Source organism: Prionailurus bengalensis, chromosome E4 (genome assembly GCF_016509475.1).
Source record: "Prionailurus bengalensis isolate Pbe53 chromosome E4, Fcat_Pben_1.1_paternal_pri, whole genome shotgun sequence".
Taxonomy (NCBI): Eukaryota; Metazoa; Chordata; class Mammalia; order Carnivora; family Felidae; genus Prionailurus; species Prionailurus bengalensis.
Window position 1 is genome coordinate 35355655 of NC_057360.1, and position 20041 is coordinate 35375695.

General features: G+C 50.2%; 1 protein-coding gene across 7 annotated transcripts in view; it reads left to right on the forward strand.

Moving 5' to 3' along the window:
• YOD1 (YOD1 deubiquitinase) overlaps nucleotides 1-8277 on the forward strand; it is a 31452-nt gene extending 23175 nt beyond the window's left edge. For 5 of the 7 annotated variants that reach the window (XM_043568598.1, XM_043568600.1, XM_043568597.1 and 2 more), the window contains 3 exons: nucleotides 1448-1632; nucleotides 4101-4278; nucleotides 5511-8277. In XM_043568598.1, the coding sequence (XP_043424533.1) occupies nucleotides 1528-1632; nucleotides 4101-4278; nucleotides 5511-7087 (1860 nt within the window). In that variant the 5' untranslated portion in view covers nucleotides 1448-1527 and the 3' untranslated portion in view covers nucleotides 7088-8277. The remainder of the gene's footprint in view (nucleotides 1-1447; nucleotides 1633-4100; nucleotides 4279-5510) is intronic. The other 2 variants (XM_043568603.1, XM_043568602.1) reach the window with 1 other exon arrangement.
• The last annotated feature ends 11764 nt before the right edge of the window (nucleotides 8278-20041 follow it).

Here is a 20041-nt window from a genome sequence, read left to right on the forward strand (position 1 = left end):
TTTTTCCTCTTCTTTCCCTGTTGTCCTGCCCCTCCCTACCTGTCCCATTTGCAGACCTTCCCCCCAAATCGGCCTTGTGCTGGTCAGCTCTACAGCATTGGCGGCTGACTCACCCAGCACAGCCCAAACCTGACTTGGCAGTGGAAGAAATTATGGGTAGAGGCCAAAGAGACGACCTCCCTGGAATCCAAACCCCGGGTCCCAAGATCTCCAATTGAACACATTTTTTTCTATGACATTTTACTTAGTAAAGGGGGAGAGGGGTGGGGAGTAGGAAAGGTGATAGAAAATATAAAATGGTCACAGGAAAAATATAGATTCTAATCCTAGCTCTCTCCAAACTCCCTATCTGGCCTTGGAACTGGCTTTTAAACTTAATTTTTCCAGAATTTTATTTCAACATAGGAGAGCCCCATCTGGCCTTTCCAGACTTTGCGGTTTTCAGAAGGAAAATGGTACCGCCTTCCTTTGCTCTTACTATTGGCAGAGTGAATTTGAAACTCTTTTTCCCTACGAGTTGGAGTTGGGAGGAAGCTACGCAGGGCATTTCTCTCGTTTATTTGACAAAGATTAGGGAACCTTGCTTAAAATAAGTGCAGCCTCAGAGTGGGTGGTACACAAGAGGGAAACTGGGTTTGTATCAACCTGTGTGAGTTACGTAGGAGGCTCCCAGACCACGGAGATGATGGTGGCCCTGGTGGCGGGGGCTGTTGGTGATATTGGCTATGACAGCAGCTAACAGTTACTGCACAGTGTTTTACGTGAAGTATCTCAGTATATGTCCGTGACAACCCTATGCGGTTGGTGTCGTTGAGGGCCCTGTTCCTTCTCCCCCACGTAACCCAAACCCTTCTTTTCTAAACTCTTGTTCCCTTACGTCAGTTTACTTTGATCCTCGAAGGACCTTGTCTTTTTCTTATGACAAGAACAGTAGCAGTTAGTCCTTTATTCGTCGAGCATTTACTTCCAAGTAAGCTGTGCAAACTGTTCTCATGTAATCCTTGCATTAAGCCTACCTAATGAGAAAAACCGAGTCAAAGAGTAATTTGCCTCAAGTCACATAACTGTAAATGCAAGCGGGATTTGAATCCAGATCTGACTTCCTCCAGAACCCACGTTATGAATCCCTTCCTATTTATTGCTTGTGGTCCTGGAAATGTAGCCTAAGGTCCCCGACGCAGAGAAAAAAAGCAGCTAAGACAAGTGTGGAGTTCCCTCTCTGGCTAGACTGCTTCTGCACCTGCTGAGCCCGTCCTCCTGCATGTGGGTGAGCCCGCTTCTGCGTCCTTCCACGCAGGCGGGGAGGTGTGGGGAACCGCCGTGCACGGCCCCTTCCAGCTCTCTGCTTGCTTGGTGTCCCTGCCGCCGCGCCCCGGGGGCCTGGGCAGAGCCTGGCCCGGAGAGCCTCCGCTCGGCTCACACGTGGCTTTGATTCTTGTCTTTTCAGGCCGGCTTGGGACATTCTTCACTTCCCTTCACTTCCCCTCTGGGAGCCCCTCTCACCGCCCCTGCACCTTGCTTCAGGCGATGCCCAGGAGCGAGCTGTGGCCAGCGGGGCCTGGCTCGGAACCCGTGACCCGCATCGGCAGCTGCGACAGCATCATGAGCACCGTGTCCACCCGCTCTGGATCTGTACGTACTCTCCGCCCTGCAGCCCGCCCCCCCTGCTTCTGTCTGCACGCCCGCCCCGCCCCGCCCTGCCCACCGCCCGCCTGGCTGCTCCTTCGCTTTCATCTTCCTTGTCAGAGAGTGAATCACACCGGTTGGTATTTCTGCCTTTGAGTCACCCAGGTTCTCGAGAGAAAGGGTGGGACAGTCCCAAAGCGCAAGGAGATGAGACTTGCTCCCAGCTTTCATTCACGGGGGGGGGGGGGGGGGGGGGGGGGGGGGTTGCTAAGTTGAGGTGAGAGCGAGGGCCAGTGATCTGAGGTCCTGGTGGAAAGCAGAGGGTAGATCACCATAGCACTCACATTCCTGAAGCCTCCCTGCAGCCAGCAGGGTGCCTTCAATCTTTTACCAAGATCACAGAGGACAGAGTAATTAGGAGCCTGGGTTCTGGAGCCAAGCCGGTCTGAGTTCTCGATCTATAAGCTCTATGGCCTTGGGCAAATTATTGAATTTCTGTAACCTTCAGTCTCCTCCGTTTTAAGGTGGGATATAAGGTAAACACCGAATCCTCCGGGGGGGGGGGGGGGGGGGAGGGGAGTGAACGAGATGCGTGTGAAACACAAAACACTCAGCACACGCCTCTAAGTAGAAAAGAAATAGCCTTATCCAGGAGCATCGATTCAGAATCGCCCAAAGTCATCGTGTTTAACTGTTTGTGAGTGGCAGGTAACAAACTGTAATTTTTCTGGGGATGAATTTAAGTCAAGGTTGTTGTAAGGCTGGTGCGAAAGAGTAAATCTGCCCTACGTCCAAATGGAAACATTCCTTTGCTGTTGGTGTTCGTTGCATACCTAATAACCCTTGAGAATTTATACTTTATTGCTCTATATCCTACAGAGGTACTTGAAAATTTAAGGATTCTGAGGATCTCTACCAAATGTCAAGGACTTTTAATACAGCCAGTGAGTTTTGATATGCGAAAATGGAGTAGAGAAAGCAGCACACACATACACACACACACACACACACACACGTACACACACAATCCAAAGTGTGGGCAGTCCGTATATAATTTCTTGGTGACCTGAGATGGTGGGACCACAGAGACATCTTTCTGTTTCTGTTAGGCTGAGGCCAATACGAGCAGTTACATACTACTGGACACAGAGTGTGGCACGGATTAAAGATCTGCAAGGTGAATCCTCCACAAAGGAGAAATTCAGAGTTGGTTTATCTTTGGCAAAGCTATTTTGGGAAGAAGAGGGCCGTAAAGAAGATTTTGTTCAGGGAACCTCTGGAATCGGCTTCAGGGCTTCCACGGGCTACATTTGTAGCTTCCTTTGACAGGTCGGCCTGCCAGATGGCCCTTTAAGGAGTCAGGGGAACTGGTGGGGTTATTCCAACAACCATCTCCTAGGGTATCTTTAGGGCTGTCTCAAATCTTTCCTGGCCATCTGAGTGGGTCTGGAGAATATATAACTCTGAAGTATCTTAAATATTAGGAAGAGGGATGAGATAGATGCCAGGAGGGAACTCAGGCCAAATTTCTTACATTTCCATTTGCCCTTTTGGTTTTCCCTTCAACCTTCAACTTTAGAGAGCAACTATCCTATGGATCTTCCTGGCCTTGCTGACCGTGGGCAGCAACCATTTAAAAGGGCCGTAACACTTTTCCCCAAATACCCCTATGTGCTTTTTCATCATGACGGTTATTTACTTTCATATCTACTTGATATTTCACACTAAGTTCCTTTCCCCTCCTCCCATACCCGTCCGGTTTCTCCACCCTACCCGCCTCTAGTTAATATTTGCTTAAGAAATGCACACTTATTTGAATGTTAGCCAGAGCCAAATGCCATCAAGAAAGTAAATACACAAAGGAAAAAAAAAATCCTGTATGGAATGCATTTCAAAGTCAAGTGTAAATTATTTGGTAAATTTATCTGTGGCTACTCATACCACTGTTGCCATTGGCCTGATAGCCAGTGGCTGGCTGCGTTTCTTGTTTGTCCTTATACTGTCCTTGACATACCAGATCAAGTGTGCAAAAGTACTCTGACAAGTTAATACCATTGAAGTTTAAGGTCAAGTCATTATGTTACCCATGTAATTCGGAGCTAAATCGGAGACACGTAGAGGGATATGCTTATGCCGGTCACACACAGGAACTGGAATCAGAACCCGGGACTGCTTCTGATCTGTTCCCCTAAGCATCCCACCCAGGACTGGGTGGAAAAGGCAGCTGCCATCTGCCTGCCCAGCACTGGGCGCTGGTGGGCCCACAGCCGCCAGTCTCCTCCCCGTCCGGTGCCCTCGGTTTCTCAGGAGACAGACAACTCCCGCAAACTTGCGGAGTCGCCTCCTGGAAAGGTTTCCAGCCCTTCAGCATTCCTTCCGGACACAGGGTGGTTCTCGGCCCCACCAGTTTCTGCGGAGCTCCCTCTCACAGGTCCCTCTCTCCCTCTCTCTCTGTCCTCCACGCCTCATTCCAGAGTGACGGCAGCTACGACTTCCTGTCCGCAGAAGAGAAGGAGTGTCTGCTCTTCCTGGAGGAGACCATCGGCTCACTGGACACTGAGGCTGACAGCGGACTGTCCACTGACGAGTCTGAACAGGACACAGCTCCCCGCGGCCTCCGAGCCCTGCCCGTCACCCAGCCTGCTCCTCAGGGTAAGAGAGACCATCTGGGGTGGCACCGCTAACAAACCCAGAAAGCCAGGACATTCTTGTGGCTGCTTTGCACCCTGTTTGCCCTCTCCTCTGAAGGTCATTGGCAGAAGGAGCGATAGCACTCCTCTCCACGCCCCTGGCTAGAAATAAGCCATGTCCCGCAGAGGAGAGACTGCGGACAAGCCGGTGTCCTCTGTCTTTCTCTGAAGTCTCAGAGGCCTGGGAGGGAAAAGGGTTTGACTAGCTCTCATTCTCTCGCAGAAATGCTGAAGAGACATGACCGCAGAGGTTCATGGGAGGGGTTCAGGGAAGGGTGGATGGTTGCTCTGGGGACACGAAGTGAGTCTGGAGAGCTAATCTGGATGCTCCAGGAGGATGAGGCTGCAAGAGATAAGGGGGAAGGGCCCCCTGAACTTCAGTGGGTGGCACCTCGAGGCTCTTGTGAGAGGGGGTGGAAAGCCACTGGTGTTGAGGCTCAGTAGAAGGGGGACAGGATGGCACATGAGTGTGGCCATGAGGGTGGGGCCATGTGTCCCAGAGTGAGGGGGGCACTTTACTCCTGAAGACAGCCCCACTGCTATCAGGATTGCAATCATTGATTTATTCGTTTAGCAAATATTTACTGACAGTGTGTTAGAACCTCCATGGAGATAGAGGCGTAACTGGGGACAAAGGCTTCACTGCTCCCTGAGACTGATTCCCTGGTCCGTGGGCCTAATGCACCTGCTGGAAGGAAAGAGCCCATGTCGCTCACTCGTGTGGGGACGGCTGTGGCCATTCCAGAGCCATTCACGTGTTTATAGAAAGTGAAGGTGGAGGAAGGCAGAAGTCTGGTCGAATCAAGAGCAAATCCGCTGTTCATGCTATTCTCTGCTGCTGGACTCAGTTGCTTGGGAGCCCCGAGATAGCTAGAGGGAATCTCTCCCCCACCCTGGTGCTTCTGTAGAAGCTTAGAAGGAGCCCGAGTCAAGAACCTGGAGTTACGTGAGGCTGCTCTTTCCCCAACCATCGTGAAAAAGTAATCCTAGGTTGAAGGGAACCTGCTCAGATCGATCTGTCAGTGTGAATGATAGCCATGCAACAGGGCGGCTCCTTGAAGAGCAACGAATCAACCCAAAACAAAACCCACTGCTAAGTGGAGACCAGAGTTCGGGAGGTATTAGCTTTGCCCCGGGCAGCAGGGTTCTCACCTCTGTCCACTCTTCTTTGCCCGTTCTCCTGGGCCCTCACAGGATATCCAGGGGAGAAGATCGTCCCACAAGGACCGGAGCCAAGGACAGGGACTCAGTCCAGCTCACCCCATCTGCCTGAACCCGAAGGCCTGGGCCTCAGGTCTGGCTCCCATAGCCTCCCCAGAAATATCCACATCGGCAGGAAGCGGAACCCCGGGGAAAGCACCACTCAGACGAATAGCCACATCCCGGGGGAACCTGAGGGGCTTGTCCCAGAGCCCAAGAGAGAGCAGGCCGGCCAAAACGGTGAGCCCAGCCAGGCTCCGGCCGGCCCCCCGACGCCTGCCCTTGGGTTGGACACAGTACCCATCCCCCCACCAGAGGCCTTTCAGGACAGCCAGCCAGAGCAGCGTGGGGAAGGCGGCCTGGGCGTCCCCAGGCCAGGGCTACAGAGCCATACGCCCCGGCTCCATTCGTCACTCAGCCCCCAGGAGAGGAAGGAGACTCCTTCAGCGGCCATGTCCCAAAAAGCCAGTGACAAGGGTTCAACAGGGGGACCGGGGCAGCCTCAGCCTCCTCCCACCGCGTCATCGCAGAGCGCGAGAGCCAGAGATGCTCCCATCCCGTCAGGGGGGGACCCCAGTGCCCGGCCAGCGCCCTTCACAGCTCCCAAGCCCCGGAAGCTGCCACCCAATATTGTTCTCAAGAGCAGCCGAAGCAGTTTGCACAGTGAGCCCCACCACTGGTTGTCTCGCCACTCCGAGGCCACCGCAGGAGACTCCGGCCTGGCCTCCTCCTCGCTGCAGGAGCAGAAGAAAGCGCGCCGGGAGGCCCTGGAGAAGCTAGGGCTCCCCCAGGACCAGGATGAACCTGTCCCCCACTTAAGTAAACGCACCAGCTCCACCCGATTCAAGGAGACCCCCGCCCAGGCCTCCTTCCAGGCTCCGGCCCCGGCCCCGGCTCAGCCGACGCGGCCTGCTCAGGGCACAGCCGCTGCGCCTGCCGGAGGGAAGGCTCCGGCTCCCGCTCCCACTCGGGGACCTTCTCCAGCGAAGCCTCCGGCTCCGACTCCAGCTCAGGGTTCTTCTCCGGACAAGGGGTTGATTCCTGCCCAGGAGCCCACTGCAGGCAAGGTTCCAGCTGCCAAATCCATGCCGATTCCTATCCCCAAAGCCCCCGGGGCAGGTGGTCCTCTGGCTCAGGCAAAGGTGGACTCGGGGCTCACTCTCCCCGAGAGCAACGTCCCTGGCCTGAGACAGATGAGCTTCAAGTCCAACACTCTGGAGCGTTCAGGTGTGGGGCTGAGCAGCTACCTCTCGGCCGAGAAAGACCCCAGTCCCCAAACCAGCACCTCTCTGGGTAAGGGCTCCTTCTTGGACAAGATGTCTCCCAGCGTCTTGCGTAACTCAAGGCCCCGGCCTGCCTCCCTGGGCACGGGGAAGGACTTCGCTGGGATCCAGGTGGGCAAATTGGCTGACCTGGAGCAGGAGCAGAGCACCAAGCGCCTGTCCTTCCAAGGACAGAGCCGTGACAAGCTGCCTCGACCCCCCTGTGTCAGTGTCAAGATCTCCCCAAAAGGAGTCCCGGATGAGCACCGAAGGGAGGCCCTGAGGAAGCTGGGACTGTTGAAGGAGTAGTCACTGGCCACCAGCATGGCCCCGCCATCCCCGTCTCACCCTCTGCCATACAGGAGGCTCAGGTCCTCTCCCACCCAACACCCCGGGGCTCGGACAAAGTGGGCTTCTCTCCAGCGCGCACCTCTCTCTGAGGCGAAAGGGTGGAAGAGACTGGATTCCAGTGGACGCACGTGTTTATATTCAGAGCGGTTGTGTCACTGAGTGCCTGCCCAAATCATCCTGAAGATGATTTCCACAAGACGGTGTGTATGTGTGTGTGTGTGTGTCCATGTACTATAGGCTGTATATATCATTGAAGCTATTTATATGACACAAGGAGTCATTGCTCAGAGTTCTGCTTGTGTTGGAGATTTTCTTCCACTGGGTAGGATTCAGCCCAGCCAGAACTAAGGGGAGAAGGGGGGGTGGGGCCTGAGTCTGAGGAATGAAAGGTCAGCTGAGACAATGGATGTGCTGGGGACACTAGGCAAATGCAGTGTCATGTGAAATGTGGGTCTCCCAGAATCCCTGCATGGAAGGGGACTGGCTCGTCCCTTGGTTCTGGACTTCTGGACACCCCGGTCCCAAGGTTAGGGCGCGTCCCTGTAGCTAAATCTGTCCATTGACTGAGAACAGAAGTGCTCTGGTTGGCCTGCGAAGGCAAGATGGGTGACCGCACAGCACACGGCCACTGGGAAGGACCCCTGTCCACGGGCTTGATGCATTTATAATAATAAACCGTGCGGTGGCCCCTGCCGGGGACATTCCTATTCTTCTGCTCCCACTCTCAGCCTACATGTGACTGACCCCAGGGCCGGGCCAACAGTGAGATGGGAGTCTTAGCCCAGAGACTTTATAAATACCAAAGAACTGTTTGAGGCCTTACCTATGCTACTGCGCATAGATTTTTTTCAGTTTCTATGGGAAGGCAACACCATACATTCTCTGCTAGTTACTCACAGAGTATCAGAGCTGGGAGGAATCTTAGAGACAAGACTCTTGTGAGCCACGCTGTTGGGGAAGGGAAGGGAGTCATCTGCAGTCACTCTGCCATTCAGCGACAGAGCCGGGACCCTGGCTCCTCATTCCATGCTGCACGCTGCCTCCCTGAAGCAGTGCTTCTGTATGTCTACACAGCACCCTGTGGATCAGGAGTCACCATCAAAGGCTCAACCCCAAAGCCTAGAGAGATTAAATGTTGTTCAAGACCATATTGAGTGTTGTTTTTTCTACTGTGTCTTCAGAAAGTAGCAATATAGTAACTCATTTATTAATCCAAATTCCCTGACCGCTTTGTACAGCTTGAGAAAATGCCAAAAGGAGGTACTATGAGTAGGCGTCGTAGGCTTGTGGATACAGGCTTGGAAATTAGACACAGCTAGACATGACCCCTGCTTCCCCTAAGGAAATAAATATTATTCGTGGCTGTGGTTGGAGTCTAGGATCCCCAGATGTGAGGAGCAGATAAAGGGAACTGTTGTTGGAAAGGTGCCCTTGAGGTCTGCTGAGAATTTCTGGACTGTGTCCTTAGGGACCCAGCACTGTCAAAGCATGGTATTTCTAAAAATGATGAAAAGATTAAGGTGAGGACAACAAATGGCTCCACCCTGTCATGGTATGTGGGACGTGGGTGTGACAGTTTCTGTATATACTCTCATGCACACACCCAAAACCTTGGTGCCTTCCTGGCCCTGGTAAAGACCTGGTCTGTTGGAGCTGATAGGGACTCCCACAACTGGCCAAGCCATACATTATTACAGACTCTTCTGAAGAGAGAGGGCCCTTCCTGGAGGACTGGTTTGACATGCTATGTTTGGTTGAGCTGCCTCATACGTGTATTTCAAGACAACCTGGGAATGACCACTTAATTTTTTTCAATTTTCCTAATGAATAGAGACACTTGGTGCTATCTATAAAGTAAGACTTGGTAGGAAACTGAGGCCTTCGTATCAACACAAGGATGATCAACACAGGTGGGTCAGGAGTACCTCCTCTTACATCCTCACCCCTGGTAGAGGCGATGTCTCTCGAACAAAACATGGTTACACACAGCTTGCCTTCCCTCCCTGAACCCTTATCTAGTGACATGCCCATTTTCCCCGCAACTCCCTCCTGGCTTCCCTGTATCCTCGCCCTTCCAAGGGCACGTCTTGCTCTTAGGACGGTCTTTGGGATCCAAGTATTAGGATAAAAAACCCAAACCCATCTGTCCTCATTTTGAAGAGGGGCAAAGGAACCCATCTGGGGACATCTGCCATCCTGAAGTTGGCCCTAGAGCCACCTGAGGAATTTTATCTACCCTCTGACGTCCATATAGGATTGGTCTTCATCGAGCTTGAGCTGGAGGTAAGAGTGGGGTCACTGCTGTTGTTATCCCTCTGTCCCTTTTTGAAAGATGTCGGATGGGCGTTTGTAAAGGCCACTCGTTTGATTTTAAAAACCCATGTGACAGTTCTCCTTCCGCTTGGCCCCGTAACTCTGCCGTACCCTGCCGCGATCTTACTGCTACTAGGAATGAGCTATCTGCCAAATACAGGAGCTGGCTTCGCCTCCGCCTGGCACAGTGGGACAGGTGCCTTAAGTGTGTCGACAGCTGCTCCTCTGAATCACCACTCACGTGCGTCCCTGGGCGCCCTGTACTCCGACCCGATGTGGAAGGGCTGTGTGCTACCCGGGATGGGCCCAGTCGCCTCGTAGGTGCTTCCCTCCATAGTGGGAAGTATGGTCTGGAAGAGGCCACCCCGCACCCTGACGTTGCACAGGTGTGCAAAAGTGGGTATTAATTCCACGGAAGAAAGAGCAGATGAACGAGTGGAGAACAGGCCCTACTCGATGTTATGAGTTAAAGCTGGAGGTGGGATTTAAGAGTCTGCAATATGTGTGTGTGAGGTACAGCACTCCATTCCTTGATCCATGATCATATGTGTAGGGGGAGGAGGATCATCCTGTCAGAGCATGAAGCTCATAGACTAGAGGAGGTGGCGACCAGGGGACGGGCAGGAGAAATCATGTCTATCTCAGAACCTGAGGAGGAATGGGGCCACAATGCGCCCATGCTCTTTTCTTCATGTGAGTGACTATAGAGCGTATACAGGTCAGGCTCAATTGGACAGCCATCGCTTACCAATCAGGGAACCCTGGGCTGTTCCTATCTGTAAAGTGGGGATAATAATACCATCCTTTTAACATTGCTGAGATGAACAAGTGATATGAAATATGTAAAACTCAGTGCTTAACACAGTGTAGCTACTCGACAAATGATAGTATGGTCTTCGGCATCTTATTTCTTCCTTCTCAAAGGGAGCAAATGGAGGCAGGGATGGAAGCCAAGAGCTCACCCAACTCAGCTCCGAGAGGAAATGGGAGCAATCTTGCTGCAAGTAAAAGTCCAAAGTACCGACTAGGCTTTGGCACACCCTCCAGGTGATTCAACTTCACCCACGCCAGGTTTCCTGGAATTGGAAAAGAAAGGGATCGGCATGAATATGGTGTTTGTGTCTCAGGGAAGCCAGCTTCTCTATCTCCAAACCCAGCTTCCAATTTGTCACCAATGTCTTGTCGCCCATGGTCATATAGTTGACTTCTTTTTGCTCCCTCCAACTTCCTTTTGCTGTGTGGTTCAGTGACCTATATGCTGTTCTATAGCTATTCATTTTTAAAATGGAGAAAAAGAATAAACCTATATAACAGAGGGGAATGATGGCTCAAATCTATTTGAGGTGGCTCAAATAGAGACTAGAAAATGTTTCAAGCATTTTCTAAATAAGGTAGGCATCTTTCAGAAATGAATCAGGCGTAAGTTGGCAGGAAACAAGAAGGTATATTGGATGACTCCTCAAATCCCTTCTAATATAAGGGCCCAGTGAATTGCAGGAGTCGTTGCCATCATCAGCCTCATCACCACCACCATCATCATCATTGTCATCAGTGACCCTTGGCAGACAAGGGAGGTAAAAACAGGTGATGTTCTAGTTCCATTCCCTCTTGCTCATTGCCTATCTGGATCATTGTCCTTATTCAGCACTTGCCACGTATCCAGGGTTCAAAATAATTCAAAGCAGAATGGTATCCTGGCAAAGCCAGATGAGCTATAGTGAGTCACTGCATCTCACTCATAAAATGGGGAACTTGGACGGAACTATCTCTTAGATCCATGCCAGCTCTGAAACATATGTTAAAATGAGTCCAAGCAACTTAATTAGGAAGATAAACACCATGCCAAAAATAATCACAATATGGTCTAAGATAAAATATACCTCATAGAACCTAAGACCTGGAAGGAACGTTTTAGATTATCTAATCCAACCTCCCACTCAAAAAGGAATTATGTCTGTAAGTTGATATATAGTCAGAAAGACGGATGGATGGATGGGTGGATGGATGGATAGATGGATGGACAGATGGGTGATGGACAGATGGATGGATGAATGCGTGGATGGAAGAATAGGTGGATGGGTAGATGGGAGGAGGGAGGGGAGAGAAACATATCGTGGACAAGAGTGCAAGCTTAGGAGTCAGGCTGCCAGGCACCCTGCACCTGTTTCCTTTTCGGTTTATTTTTGATTCCTTTAACTTCCTTTGTTGTGTGGTTCAGGGAACCAGGGAACGCTGGTTCAGGGAACGCTATCCTACAGTTACTTAGTTTGAACATGAAGTGTAAAAAAAAAAAATTATATAATAAGAATGAACCTTGTAGAAGCAGTAATAATCCTTACCTTTTACAATAATTTTGAGAAATGATGCTCATTGAAAATAGAATCAAGGGGCGCCTGGGTGGCGCAGTCGGTTAAGCATCCGACTTCAGCCAGGTCACAATCTCGCGGTCCGTGAGTTCGAGCCCCGCGTCAGGCTCTGGGCTGATGGCTCGGAGCCTGGAGCCTGTTTCCGATTCTGTGTCTCCCTCTCTCTGCCCCTCCCCCGTTCATGCTCTGTCTCTCTCTGTCCCAAAAATAAATAAACGTTGAAAAAAAATTAAAAAAAAAAAAAGAAAATAGAATCAAATGAGATAATACATATGAAACACACTTACCACATTGCTCAAAAAATGGAATCAATTAACATTATTATCATATACATATGTAATTCAGACACCAGTGGGTGCCCTTGAGGATTGGACTGATATCAGCCTACACTTAAATTCCTCAGCCCGGAACAGTCAAAAGCCCTCCTCCAGTTTCCAGAACCTCCTGCAGACAACCTGCTCATGTACCATCCTGTGTGCTCTCCATCTGGGGGTGTGGCTCCGGGGCCTCCCTGCGCTGCCCGCCCTCCTGCGCCATGCACTGTGGCCTCGTTTCACCCTCACTGTCCCCACTCCCAGCAAATTAATCAGACCCAAGCCCGACCAGCCTCAAAGCCCAGGCTTTTAATCGATTCTCATAGGAAACCAAGTTACTTGAAGCATTTTGTTGTTCTCTGACTTTTTAACCAAAGATTGGGGTAGGGGATATCAAGGGACCTAACACAAGGCACACGTCCGTTCTCACCTCCCATGCCACCCTTTCGATCCTCTTGTTCCCTCCTGGTGTGGGTGCTGTACGTAGGTCAACCAGGAAGCTCTCCCCGCCACACCCACGCTCAGAGCCCCTCATGATCTGAGCATCTGCCCCAAGACACTGTTCAAAAATTTTCTTATCCATGAATAGGGTTGTCTCCTTGAAATGAGCTCTGGAATGTTCTCTACCTCCTTACCTTCAGGCCTGAAAACGGAGAGGAAGAAAACACAAGACGACTTTTGGCATCTACACCTCCAACTGACCTGACCCCTGCTACACTCTCCCTAAGGAATCCCAGGGGCCTCCTTTCCATCGCTCCCTGATGTGCCCATCTGCTTGAGAGGGTTGGTTCCCTCCCCCCCGCCTGCCGTGACTCCCCCAACCCCCATGCCTCAGGCAGGGGCTCTGTAATAGCCAGGGTCCACGTAGGTCTTGTGATGGTGGGGATATGGTTTAGTTGAAGTTGCTTCAAATACAGGATCATTAGCATTTTAGGGTGACTTGAAATCAGGCACAATTGCAGCCTGAATCTTCTGCGTCCCACCTCCACCTAGAGGGGCAGGCACTGCCCTGTGCCTCTGGCCTCACCCGCTGGGAAGGCACAGTCCTCCTGTGGGCTGCTGCCCTGAGCGACCAGCCTCCTGCAAGAAGAGAGTTGAGTGACTCCCAAGGTTTTCTTTTTGGGGTTGTTCTTCTGCACGGGACCGGCACATCTTCCTGTAATATTTTGGTTTGCGATAAGAAATACACACTTGGTCTTCGTTTCTGTGCCCGTTTCTGGCACTGGGCTCTTAACACCCTTGGGGTTTCCTGTGAAGAGGGAGAGAGGGATATCATCTGTTATATTAATGAGTGGCTTTTGGAAAGCCCCTAGATCCGCTAAGGTGAGGGCTGGTTCCCAGAGGAACCGGTCCAGAGATTAGAGGCTGGAACTATCAATCCTACCTGCACCCCATCCCCCACCTCTGGGGAGGGGAACCGGGCTGGAGAAGAAGTTCAATTGCCACTGGCCCATGATTTAATCAATCAGACCTATGTTAACGAAACCGCCTTAAAAGGCCGAAGGACACGGTTTGGAAAACATCCATGTTGGTGAACCAGAGCGCATCCACGGCAGGATAAAAACTTCTTTGTTTGGGACCTTGCCCTGCGTATCTCTCCACCTGGTCATTGATTCGTATCCTTCAACATCTTTTGTAACAAACTGGTAATCTAGGGGGTAAACGGGCTTCCTGAGTTCTATGAGCCGCTCTAGCCAATTAATCGGACCCAATGAGGGGTCGCGGAAGCCTCTGACCTACAGCCAGCGGGTCAGAAGCACAGATCACAAGCTGGACTCCACACTGGTGTCCGAAGCGGGGAGCGGTCTTGTGCGACGGGGCCCCCAGCCTGTGGATCTGCTGATGTCTCTGGGTGAGCGGTGCCAGAGTGGAGTTGAACTGTAGGACACCTAGCTGGGGTTGTGGCCTTGTTTGGTGGCGTAAGGAACCACCCCCCCCCCCCCCCCCCCCCCCCTTGCCAGAACTGGGTTCAGATCATTCTCCCTGCGCCGCCGCACTCTTACTTCCTGACCTACGTGTCCGGAAAGCCAGGGCAGAATTCATGCGGCTTGAGACATTTCCCTTCACAGCTCCCCTCTGTGTTTTATGCCTCAACTGCCAACTCTGTTTCCGCTTCAGACTCAACATGTCCAGACCCGGGCCCAGGAGGGGGGACCCTCTGCCCAAATCTGATCCTTTTACAGTGTTGTAGGTCTCAGCCAGTGACACTAGCATCCTGTCCGATCAGTGAAGCCGGAAACCAATGCATCGTCTCTGACCGGGCCCCTCTCCCTGGCCCTGAGTAATCAGTTACCGAATCACCACGTCACCTCCAAACATTCAAACCTGTCCTCCTCCTTTCCCTCCAACACCACCGCTGCCCCAGTGCCCCATCTGCTCTCTTTTGGTGGCAGGTCTCTAACTGTTCCCTTTACATCCACTCCAGCCCCCCTCCCGCACCCGTTCCAGCAGCAGCCAAAATTATCTTTTCATCTGTAGGACGCTGCTTCTCGTGTAAAAAAGAAAAGGACCTAAGAAAATGCACGCGTACCTGCCTTTGTACAGCAACGGGGAACCCCAAGCTAATGGGACTGATTAGCTACAGAGGGTAGGTGGGAAGGCTGTAGAAAGGGGAGACGGGGAGAGGGCGGGAAGGATGGCAAGAACTGTCCTTGGCTGAGTATACTTCCGATTTTAGAACTGTGGTCATGTTTCACATATCCAGGAAATAAATATGTAAATAATAAAGAAATAAGCGGGATGTGTGTGTTTGGAGGCGGGTGGAAGGATCCCAGGTGAAATACACACAGTAGCAAACTTAATTACGTTAAAAGTGAAGGTCATACCACACGAAAGGGAGTGGGGAAGAAAAGAACGAGTCTAACTTTGAAAAAAAAAACCTACTTTCACTACGTGATTGCTGCATGAACGGGAGGTCCCTGCTGACACGTCCAGCTTGAGGATAACGGCAGGTGTGCTTATTTATGTATTTATTTATGTATTTGTTTATTTCTTCATTTATTTCTATTTTAGAGAGCGCCACAGGGGGAGGGGGCAGAGGGAGAGAGAGAGAATCTCAAGCAGGTCCTACGCCCAGCACCGAGCCTGACTTGGGGCTCAATCCTCAAACCCACGACCCTGGGGTCATGACCTGAGCCGAAATCAGGTCAGACGCTCCGGCAACTGAGCCACCGAGGCGCCCTGAGAAATGGTTTCTTAAGGGGACTCAGGGACAGAAGCGTGTCTTGAGTGGCTATAAGACCCAAGACACGTACGTCTGCAACCTCAGCTCCGTAAGATGTACTCCTATAACTCTAGAGACTGGGGAATACGTGCCAGTAACCCACCAGGTAGGAAATATCGTGTCTTTGGAGGAATTAAAGGATATTATGCCCCAAGGGTGTACTTATGGGTGTGATTAGACAAAAAGGAAAGAATGTGGATGTGGGGGCTGTACTCAAAGCTTCAGGTCACAAAGCAGTCGTCGTGGCACGTTCGTCCAAGATGGTGTTAGTCCGGTTCACACAATGATGTCAAAGGCTAAAGACAGATTCTAGCTGATGGCGATGTATTTCCCATTTATGGGCTAGCATTCTGCGTTTATGTTATTACAGGATCGAGCAAACAAGTAACTTTATTATGGAGGAAAGCACTAGGTTTCTTGCCGTTGGAGAAGAGAGTTACAAATGAGAAAATGAGAAAGACCAGAAAAAGCCCTGTGATTTTAGATTACAATTGGAGTTATCAATATGAACTCATGACTTTTAATATATATATACAGACAGGTAAGTATAGATAAAGATACAGATGTGTGTGTATAATATATACATATATTTCCTAGTTCTATTCATCAAAAGGGCCTAAGAGTAATAACACCCCAGTTGCAACGAACATATCTAGCACCCACATCAGGCTTCTTAATATAATTTTACAAAATAGGGTCCAGTAGTCCTTCAAAAAGTTCAGGCTGAGAACAGAGAAAGAACAAGATGGGCCCCAGACATCTCGTGATGCCCAAAGCAAGGAAGTCTTGGGGCGCCTGGGTGGCACAGTCAGTTTGGTGTCTGACTTCAGCTCAAGTCACGATCTCATGGTTCGTGAGTTCAAGCCCCATGTCGGGCTCTGGGCGCAGAGCCTGGAGCCTGCGTCAGATTCTGTGTCTCCCTCTCTCTCTCTCTGCCCCTCCCCTGCTCACGCTCTGTCTGTCTGTGTCTCTCAAAAATAAATAAACATTAATACATTTTTTAAAAATAATAACACATTTTAAAAACACAAGGAAGTCTCAAAGAATGGTGGAAGCATGTCAAAAGGACAGAACAGCCAACATAAAGGGTCTCTCTCTAGCCAAATATGCTACGCTGAGCAACACAATAAATAACAGTCATGGACTGTAACCCACAGAATAAAATAAATATATATAATCCCATAGTGATGTAAAGAAATAACTGAGTAAATAATTAAATGGGGGTTAAGAAATGACTCTGGTACAGTAGCATCCCAATAAATAAATGCTGAAGGAATGATGGAAACAAACATCACAACTTGGCAACCACCACAGTAATAATTGTTACAGGTGAAAATCATTAATATATGCTAAAATTAGTGGAAGAAAGCATGATGGGAAGTAGGATTTTTGCATAGTCTCAAGGTATCCACCTGTAAGATACACACTGGTCGAAACAGGAAGAGCAGTGACTTTGCGATGAAAACACGTGGCAGATACAAGTTTAACAAAGTTAACCGAGTTACACATGGCAGATACAAGTTTAACAAAGTTAACCGAGTTAACATCACGGGTTATGATGCGTAGTTGATAGCCAGTGCCTCCTATTATACTGCACTAAAAAGGACACAATGTCACAGTGTTCTTGCCAGCAACGCACAATCTGAACTTAAACATGAGAAAACATCAAATACCAATTGAGAGACATTCCGCAGAAATAATCGGCCAGGATTCTTGAAAGGCACCAGGATATTTAAAGACAAAGGCACGATCACACATTGAAGAGAAAAGAGACATGACAAATAAATGCCGTGAAAATTCTGGGTTGGATCTTGCATTGGAAAAGGACATCTTGATTTGGTTTAAAAAAAATATTTTTTTAAGGTTTATTCATTAAAAAAAAATGTTTTAATTTTTATTTTTGAGAGACAGGGACAGAGCATGAGTGGCAGAGGGGGAGAGAGAGAGGGAGACACAGAATCCAAAGCAGGCTCCGAGCTCAGGAGCTGTCAGCCCAGAGCCCGACACGGGGCTCGAACCCATGAACTGTGAGATCATGACCTGAACCGAACTCGGATGCTTAACCGACTGAGCCACCCAAGTGCCCCAATGTTTATTCATTTTTGAGAGAGAGAGACAGACAGAGCATGAGCAGAGGAGGGGCAGAGAGAGAGAGGGAGACACAGAACTCATAGTGGGCTCCAGGCTCTGAGCTGTCAGCACAGAGCCCAAAGTGGGGCTCAAACTCACAAACTGCAAGATCGTGACCTGAGCTCGAGTCGGTCACTTAACCGACTGAGCCACACAGGAGTCCCTCGATTTGCTTTTAATAAGAGGACTTCTGTAAGATGCTAACATTTGGGGAAGCTGGGTGACGAGTATGTGGGAACTCTTTGAACTCTTTTTGGAATTTTTTTTTTTTAAGTTTATTTTGAGAGAGAGAGCATGCACGAGTGAGGGAGAGCAGAGAGAAAGAGAGACAGAATCCCAAGCAGGCTCCACACCATCATTGTGGAGCCCGACTTGGGGTCTGAGCCCACAAACCCTGAGATCATGACCTGAGCTGAGATCAAGAGTCGAAGGCTTAACTGAATGCGCCACCCAGGTGCCCCTGGAACTTTTTTAAAGTTTAAAATTAGTAAGTTTAAAGAAAGACGTCTTTTTATGTTTATTTTTGAGAAAGACAGAGAAAGAGTGTGAGTGGGGGAGGTGCAGAGAGAGAGAGAGAGAGAGAGAGGGAGACAGAGGATCTGAAGCGAGCTCTGTGCTGATAGCAGAGAGTCCGATACGGGGCTCGAACTCACAAACCGCGAGATCATGACCTCAACTGAAGTTGGACACTTAACCAACTGAACTACCCAGGGGCCCCTGAGGTGCACCTTTTCACTGTCTCTGGATATGCCCTGTTCATATTGCAACTTGCATGGTGGTCGGTAACCAGATACTCCAGTGGTCCTTTGGGTAGTCAGGCTTGACAAGCAAAGGTGTGGACATCGTCTCCACCCGGGGCCTGGGACTATACAGAGGAACCTCCTAACCAGAGATGGAGAACCTCATCCTAAATCCCCAGGAACATACTCATGTCCCTGAAAGGCAGCAGAGCACAGGGTAAAAGGGTAGACTCTGGAGTCAGACCTTGGGGCTCATCTTGAGAGTTATAACGATAGGCAACATTTACTGAAGTTAAATATGTACAGGACACAGAGGTAGGCACTTTACCCACACTATCCTGTTTAATCCTTCCCCCTAGTAGAGGGGAAACCGAGGCAGAAACAGATTAAGAGAGCTGCCCTAAGTCACTCAAGTCACGTCCGGTCTTGAACTCTGGCTGTTGTGCACACTTCCTAAAAGTGTCCTTCCTCCAATATCCTCTCAAGGAGGTGAACATGGTCCAACTTCAGGAGACATTCCAGTCGGAAAGATCTCTTAAGAGTCCACTCCTGTGGCCTCTCTGCTCTGCCTGCCTGTCACATCAGGATAGGATGATGCACATTTAACAGCATCTGGAGGCATCGTCTCTACTGTTGAACTTAACCGGTGAGTGACTACGTGGCAGGAATTTGGGCCCAGGAAGATTGGGCACAGGGGCAAGGAAGAGCCTTCTGGGTGGGCACCTGAGCTGCATGGGAGGCAGACAGCCCGCCCCCTTCTCTGGGGTTCATCTCAAAAAAGTGACTGTCAGCTATTGGAGGCTGGGGCTGGTTTTGGCTTCCTGCTCACCCATCACCCATGCTAGTGATCTGTCTCCTGAGCCCCCCGTGAGCTGTCTCCCCCTCTTCATGCCCCTTCTCAGGCTCCTGGCAGCATAGGTTACCGTGATCAAGGCTTCCTCATTCCTTAGGTGCTCAAACCTTTGATTTCTTCTCCTTCAGTCTTGGAAGAGAGGAAGCAGGGAAAGTCCTCAGGATATGGAGCAGCGAGACCCGATTGTGCCATCGCGTGATGGCCATGTGCCCTTGAGCAAGTCATGTCACATCTCTGCTACGTTCTGGATGCACAGGGTTATTTTGAGACATACATGAGATGCATATTTGGGGAAGCACAAGGACTGTGCCGATGTCAGTTTCTCTTACTTCCTCCACACTGAGATGGAGACCCAGAGCGGTTCTGCACGGGTCGTCCTGCACAAGGAAAGGAGACAGAGCTCTGTGGCTTTGCTGCCCGGCAGCATTCGGACTAGAGCTCTCCCCCAGGCACTGGGCATCCCGGGGGGACCCCACCAAGGCTGATGAACTCCTCCTCTCCCCTCCACTTCAACTAACATTTATTGAGCCCCTGTTATGAGTCAGACATTCTCACCTCCAACATCTAACTTATTGTCATGACAGCCCCACACATTTATATACAACCTCCCATTAAGGAAACTGAGGCTCAGACAGGTGACTTACCTTGCCCAGGTTCATAAGTTGGTAATTAGTTGAATTCGCATCTGCCTGTCAGCAAGGCTAGTGCTGTTTCTGCCACTACAAAGCTACCATAAACGAATAACTTCATTTGAACACCAGACAGCCCTGTGATCTTGGCAAAGGTAGAATTATTACTCTCGCTTTACGTAGGAAGAAAATGAGTTTGCGAGAGCTCGTGAGGTTAGAAGGCATAGACCTGGGGATAGAATCAAGGTCTCTGGTTTCAGTTCGTCCATTCATTCATTCATTCATTGTACAATTTCCTGAGTTCCAACCCTCTACCCAATACTGGGAAGACAAATCCAGTTTAG